The 7,862-nt window shown below is 39.8% G+C and overlaps 1 protein-coding gene across 1 annotated transcript; it reads right to left on the reverse strand.

Moving 5' to 3' along the window:
- Positions 1–1,100: 1,100 nt before the first annotated feature.
- Positions 1,101–7,576, reverse strand: LOC113021418 (dual specificity protein phosphatase 3-like). The gene is made up of 3 exons (XM_026166071.2): positions 7,288–7,576; positions 3,820–4,052; positions 1,101–3,540 (listed from the first exon to the last, which is right to left on the reverse strand). Exons 1-3 carry the CDS (start codon positions 7,461–7,463, stop codon positions 3,332–3,334), a joined length of 618 nt encoding a protein of 205 aa, XP_026021856.1. The 5' UTR covers positions 7,464–7,576; the 3' UTR covers positions 1,101–3,331.
- Positions 7,577–7,862: the final 286 nt, after the last annotated feature.

A 7,862-nucleotide genomic window follows, 5' to 3' on the forward strand; every position in this document is an offset into this window, starting at 1 on the left:
ATATTAAACAAATATGTAAGACTGCGTTCTTCCATTTGCGCAACATCTCTAAAATTAGAAATATCCTGTCTCAGAGTGACGCTGAAAAACTAGTTCATGCATTTATTACTTCCAGGCTGGACTACTGTAATTCATTATTATCAAGATGTCCAAAAAACTCACTGAAAAGCCTTCAGCTAATCCAAAATGCTGCAGCAAGAGTACTGACAGGGACTAGAAAGAGAGAGCAGATTTCTCCTGTTTTGGCTTCCCTTCATTGGCTTCCTGTTAAATCCAGAATTGAATTCAAAATCCTGCTCCTCACATACAAGGTCTTAAATAATCAGGCCCCATCTTATCTTAATGACCTTGTAGTACCATATCACCCTATTAGAGCACTTCGCTCTCGCTCTGCAGGCCTACTTGTTGTTCCTAGAGTATTTAAAAGTAGAATGGGAGGCAGAGCCTTCAGTTTTCAGGCCCCTCTTCTGTGGAACCAGCTTCCAGTTTGGATTCGGGAGACAGACACTATCTCTACTTTTAAGATTAGGCTTCAAACTTTCCTTTTTGCTAAAGCATATAGTTAGGGCTGGACCAGGTGACCCTGAATCCTCCCTTAGTTATGCTGCAATAGACGTAGGCTGCCGGGGATTCCCATGATGCATTGAGTTTTTCCTTTCCAGTCACCTTTCTCACTCACTATGTATTAACAGACCTCTCTGCATTGAATCATATCTGTTATTAATCTCTGTCTCTCTTCCACAGCATGTCTTTATCCTGTCTTCCTTCTCTCACCCCAACCGGTCGCAGCAGATGGCCCCGCCCCTCCCTGAGCCTGGTTCTGCCGGAGGTTTCTTCCTGTTAAAAGGGAGTTTTTCCTTCCCACTGTTGCCAAAGTGCTTGCTCATAGGGGGTCATATGATTGTTGGGTTTTTTTCTCTGTATCTATGAAGCGCCTTGAGGCGACTTATGTTGTGATTTGGCGCTATATAAATAAAATTGAATTGAATTGAATTATGTATTGTGTAATCTATTCTAGCTGTGGATCTTGGCATGCTGAGATCTCACACCTGAGATATTTTCCTTTGAAAGAAGCCACACATTAAAGAAAGACAGCCATGTTTACTTCATTTATTTATTTATGAATATATGAAAAGAGAGCTACAACAATCACCAGCGTCATTGGATAAAGTGCACTTCATAAGAGCAGTGTCATCATCGGAAAGTCTACTGACATGACCAGTTATATCACCACTACTCAGTAATGCACATGATGATTCACAAGTCACAGGCAGACTAATGCACATTGTGAGGAATAATGCACACTTAATAATGCACACCATGACTCAGCAGATATACACAGATATACACAGCTGTGTGTACACAGGGCTAAAAGTGTTACTTTGACATGCTGCCGTATATAAAACTAGATATAGTTTGACAAAAACACTCATATGAACATACAAATGTGCAAAAGGCGTTGACTGAGAAGCAACTGGCAAATAAATTGTCTTGTTTTGGCAGTATTAACATTACAATCAGTTTACAATTATAGAAGCTAACATTAAAGGAATTGAAAAATAGTTTCATGGTCATGATGAGAGTTAGATGATTGGATTGATACCACTGGGGCCAATAAGGGAGCACAATTCAACGTCCTGTTAATCTCATTTAGCTGTATTTCAGTTAGAAGCTCAACAGAGGGCACTTGCAAGATGGTCCTCAATGACTGCAAGCAAAAGGAGTTCAATGGCTAAAGGAACAACAAATTGAACGGTACCGCTTATCTCTATCCCTTTTATTTTGAAAAATGTGATTTATGGATACCCTCAAATTTTAGATTTGTGGGGGGTTTTCTCAGAAACTGGGAGAACAGTGATTGCAACAACAAATGAAGCACTGTATCATATCATTATTTAAGCTATACTCCACTACACACACACGTACACGCACAGGAGAAGCTCAAAAAGGATATTCTTAACTACTCATAACTATTATACAGCACTGGGATAATGAAAAGGATCATTTGATGTGGTATCTGGTATTTGTAGTGGGATTAAAAATCAAATCTCTTCATGGTCATGATTCATCTTGTAGCCTGTTAGCTGGATTCATGACCCAAATGTTAATATTTAAGGTTTTTCTGAAACATCAGTGGTAAAAATGGAACCTAAACCATTAAAAAAAAGGGAGTATGTTACTGTTGAGCTCTGTATTAGAAGTTCTCTGATACCACGTGTTTGTATACTAAATATGTACAAAGCTACTTTTAGCAGGTAGCTAGCATAGCTTGAAAAATAAGAAAAAGAAAAAACAAAACAAAGAGCCTACCTTTGCATAATGGTACACACAAAACTGTAAAGCTCAATATTTAACATGCTTTTCCTTGTTTGATTAAATTTCTACAAAAATACTATATACCAAAATGTCTAACTATAATTCTTCTGATATTTATATTAGCTACTGTGCTACAGCGTAGCATTTTCCTTTGTGCTAAGCTAACTGGCAGCTGTAGGTTTGTGTTTTACAGTCAATCTTTTCATCCAACTCTCATAAATAATTAGTTCTTTTTAGCAGGTCCAATAATATTAAAGTACATTAGTTTCTCTTTAATAAAAAGGTAACCATCTGGCAATGTAAAACATTTTAACATTTCTCTATAAAGCACAATAACTGTAGAATGATGTTTAGACTGAAAAATACTTTTGAGGCAGGCTATCAGATGTGAGGTCAGAATATGTGCACTTACCTAAAGCATATACTAAACATCGATATTGTACATAAGTGTCAGAGTATTAGAAGTTGAAAAATAGCTATTATATCTTTCCAACTAGTGCAATAAAATCATTGATTCGATTTGAAAAATCACAGTATCCACTTGAAGTCCCCTTCGGCAGCGGCTGCCACTGAGACATTTGGCAGTGTTTTCAGGAGAGAAGCCAACACTAAGGGCTCGACCCCACGAGGGCGGAAGAGAAAGGAAGCTTCAATGAGAAAAGGCGGTGACAGTATCACACAGAACTATACTATCTAAATTTTCACCACTTTCAACATATATAAATGTATATCAACATTTACTTCTTAATCTTAAAATGTTCTCTGAAACAGTGAGCAACAGGAAAATATTTACGCTACACAGACTGGATCTGAAAAATACGAGGTGAGCTCAGATGAACGTAATATTCACAGACGTGAGACCCTGTAAACATGCCGGGAATTCAGTGTACCCGAATTTACACATTAAATTCCATGTTTAGCAGGCACTCCCTCACATATTTGTGGCTCGTTCAGGCTGTAGAACAAGTGAAAGGACGGGTGTGCGATTAAGCATAAGCATGCTTTCCTGCCTGCCTCATTTGTTCCAGAGCTTCCCCTCAGCGGACAGCCTCTGGTTTAGCCGACAGAGCTGCCGAAGGAAGCCGTCGTTGGGTCCGATCTCTCTTTTCTGTCGGATCATGGCCAGAGCAGTGTGGATGTCCATGTTCTGTTGCAGCATCAGGTAGGCGATAACTAAGGTAGGCGAGCGGCTGTAGCCCTCCCTGCAATGGACGTACACTTTACCTACAGAGGAAAAGAGATGCAGGTGTTACAGTTTGATCAAAAGCCCTCAAACCTGTGCAAAGTTATCACCTGACAAATCTAATTCTAATCTAATACGTGTTGGCCTCAAAGTATGAAGCTTATGAAACTTGCCACTCCTTTTACAACCTAATGGCAAACATTGTCTTTCTTTTTTGTTCTAGCCAGCGTCTTGACTGACGAGAACTTCTTGCAGTTAGCGTGATATGACTGTATTTTTTCAAATACTTCACATACATCTGTGTGCTCCTCTATTCTGACCTTTTTTGTTTTTGTACGCCAGAGCCTTCTCGATAAAGTCGGCCGCCTCTTCAAAGTAAATGCTGATATCAAAGTGGTCTGTGTCGCTGGCCGGTATGCCGTGGTAGATGATGCCTGTGCCAGCATAGAACTCAGCACTGGTGTTGACGTGCATGAAGGAGTTTCCCTCTGCAGCGTTCAGGATGTGGGTGATGCCCAGGCGCTTCAGGCGCATCACATTCGTCGCCACAAATCTGCATCAAGAAAAGAACAGAAGCAAATATGCAATATGAAGGGGACCTTACAGGTTGTGCTTAATATCAACGTGACAACACACTAAACACAGTCTGACCCCTGTTACTCAGTGCTTGGACTACTGCAAAAGGTTTTCGTGAAATTTCTACGCTGTGTGGCTTTGGACTCGCCACAATCGCAAACAATGCATGTCATAAAATTTTGTGTAACCTCAGTTTGTCTATATGATCTTCTTGTAGTCATCTCTTTCCTCTCAACTCCCAACCAGAAACAGCAGACGACTGTCCTCGTTCTGCTGTTGGCCTCTTCCTGTTAAAAATGAGTTCTTCCTCCCCACCACTGCTAAATGCTTGATCTTATGGGATCATCTGATTGTTGGAGCTTTCTCTCTGATACTGTAGGTCCTTTCTGCAGATTACTGTGACACGATACTAGAGAATTAAAATTGAATTTGAAAGTAGAATAAAAGAGTAATTATGACTAAAAGAACAAACCCGCCTCCCTTGCTTACTGATGTGCTGCCAGTATCTGTCTTGCTTCCTGTCTTTGCACTGTTAGATATGTTTGCTGCACAGAACTACGTCCTTGGCTTTCATTTATCCGCATTTGGTTCCTATTCTCTCAAGCTTTATCTGCAGCAAGCACGAAGAGTAAACAAAATACCCATTCATGGCTAAAACTGGCAGTTAGGTTGCTTTGAATGGCACCATTGTTGAGTTCATTATAAACATTGGCAATTATCTAATGACAATTTTTTCACATGCAGTTAATTCATGCACTGAAATCAGTGCAGTCTGGCTGTGAGGAGGAGTGCTGGGAGTGTCCAGCAGAGGCCAGCAGACGCCAGACTATCAAATGAAATAATTTCAAGGTAACGGTGCTAAAACTGAGAAACTAAATATGGAAACATGGCTCCAGACAAACTGTGATTTGTTTTAAACTATATATTATGGAAGCCTGCTGGCTAAGTGTGACTTAATGGAAATAAGCCAACATTAACAACACCTGTGCATTTCTTGCTTTTACAACACAAAACACAATTCATGTTGTTCATTCATTATTCATTCTGCAACAAGGTAATAAATGTTTTTCTGAATCAGGTAACTATGGGCTGTGAATCTCCAGAACAGTCTACATAAACATCTACATTCATGGACTCCATTGATGAAGTCAAACAAGGATTATATCAGTAGTTATAATAGTCAGATCCACCCCTTGCTTTTAGCACCTTCACAAAGGCCCATCCCTAACCAGTGGTTGATATCACGGTGACTGTATTCATCTTTTATATACAGTCTATGCTCACTAGCAATTACAGGTTAATGAACCTGAGCTGTTGCTGATGGTGTTTCTTCAGTTTTAACAGATTCTTCTGGAGAACACAAGACTGCAAGCTAAAGAAGGAAGTGTAGTGTCACTCATGTTTCTGTCTCATGTTTCCTTTTCCCATCATATAAATGCACTGCTGTGCCTCAGAGAGATGTGCTTCTTTTCACTGTGAACTTCTGGGAAGGCTGCCTCACTTAGCACCTCCTGCCTCAGAGATGTAAAGAGCTAAAAATAGAGCAGACTGCAGACTGGTGCTCAAACTGCACGCCAGCTCAGTGGAATCAGGACAGATACATGAAAGCATAAACACAGCAGCTGAGGAAGAAGGATGCGTGGGTGCATGTTATGTGCAGATATGCTTCCCTTATCTATCCAAGCCTAGGTTTGTGAGGAGGACATTTGTTGAGATCTAACAGAGAGGGCTTCTGCTCTGTCCTTCACATATACTAGAGAGGTCTTGCTATGACTCACAGGTCTAAAAAACAAAAGTGCTGCTGTAAAGCTTTTAGAGTCAGCCATGTAAAATTTATTTTCTTTCAAATCTAGAATATTCCTCACTGCATACAGCTTACATTAAAGAGCTGTGAAGGAATTCAAATGATGTTTACCTCAAACTTTAACATTAGCATTAATTCATTAGAATTCCAGTACTTTTTAATTATCAATTATATTATATGATTAAAAAACATGATTATCTGTCATCTAATAAACATTGTGACTACCTTTTAGAATTGGTTATGTTTATTGGGGGGAAAGAGTGTTTCTGAGCGTGAGATAAGAAGACGCCATGTAGTGTCACGTGTTAGCAGCAAATGTTTCACTACAGTAAGCTAACACTTAGGCTAGCTATCACAGAGATTATGAACAAAGTTAAACAAATGTCTGATTCCACTGAATCAGAGCCTCTAAAGCTTCATGAACATGCTTCATGTCATTTGTATAATCAGTCTTAAAAGACAATTTAGGGGAAAGCACTGACTTATGTGATGAATCAGCTCATCAATTTACAAATTCTGAAACACATTTTGTAATTTTGATTTTCTACAGTACTATAACAGACACCTCTTAGCTTTTCATGTATTTTCAAACTGTACTTTTTGGAGTACTGGAAAATAAATGTGTCCGTCTCTAACTTTGGGTCGACGTCTGTTGTTCAAACATGCTATAGGCTACAAATAAAACATGATTTCAGACACCCTGGATGTCTGAGGTATAGTTTATCGTTTCAAAAAAATTAATTCAACACAGTTCAGTGTGCCATCAATGCTGACCATGCAGAAATCAGTAAAAGTAGAGCATGCCTCTGTGGATGCTCTGCAGGTTAAGAACATGAGCTATTTATAAACTCCTCCACTCCTACCATTTTCCCCTCTCCCCTCCACCTCTTCAAAAATTAAACAGACTGTGAAGGCCATGGTATGCTGGTTGGTTTCCTGCATCCTTTTATTTTATTTCACACTCAGACAAGAGAAAAAATGGATTTTGCCATACCATACGATTTTTAACAAATCTAAATATGTCATATATGTGACAGTGCTGGTTAACAGCAATAAGTCCTTTTAGTAAGCTCAAGCTAAAGTATTCATTCTCTGGAGCGTCTAGATCTTTCTACAGCGCATGAGTGAAGCGTGCTCGTGCAAAGCAAACAGATGCAATGATGTGTTTACATCTTTCATTACTCAGTGAATCCTCTCTGCAGGCTGACCTTTCCTCGTCATATAGGTATAATCTAATAACAATAATAACTTCATTCATATTCTCCATATTTTTCTGTAAGTTTCATAGTGCATCCTGCACGTATGAGCACATTTTCAGAATGATACAGGCTTTTTACAAACACGTGGTCATAATGAAGGATTTGTATTGTCTATAAAAAGCGCTTTATACATGACAACAATGACTCACGCATTGCCGACGTATATCCTCGGGTAGACCTCGTGGAAGTGTTTTGTTGGCCAGCTGTAGAAGCCGCTTTCGTCCGTCAACAGATCGTTGAGTTGCTGGAGTGACACCTCAAAGCTGGACATGTCGAATCGGTTGGAAGCCGATGTCTTCACCTGTTGGTTATGTTTGTTCTTCATGTCCGAAGCAAAGCAGTGGATCCGCCGAGAAGGAATGAACGTGGCAGATAGGTATCGGCTTACGAGGCTGATGGAGCGCTCTGCTGCTCTGAACAGCGCGCTGCTCAGTGTGGGGTAGATTAAACCCACCGACAGGGCCGGAGCGCCCGTATGGGCGGCCCTGGGCCAATGGTCCCCACCATGGTGGGAGAGAAAAGAGGAGAAAATTGCATTAGAGTATCATAATAATAATAAGTGTTATTACATTTTCACACTTTTCTCTCTTGTTTAAATACTCTCAAAGTTCAAACCTTTGTAGAAAAATAAGTCCAGTTTATAAAATGAAACTAAAGATCAAACCCTGTTTTCATGAGCAGAACATGGGAATAGAGCAGCTGCCAGAGAATTCAGCATTAAACA

The sequence above is a fragment of the Astatotilapia calliptera genome, chromosome 4 (assembly GCF_964374335.1).
Source record: "Astatotilapia calliptera chromosome 4, fAstCal68.1, whole genome shotgun sequence".
Classification (NCBI taxonomy): Eukaryota; Metazoa; Chordata; class Actinopteri; order Cichliformes; family Cichlidae; genus Astatotilapia; species Astatotilapia calliptera.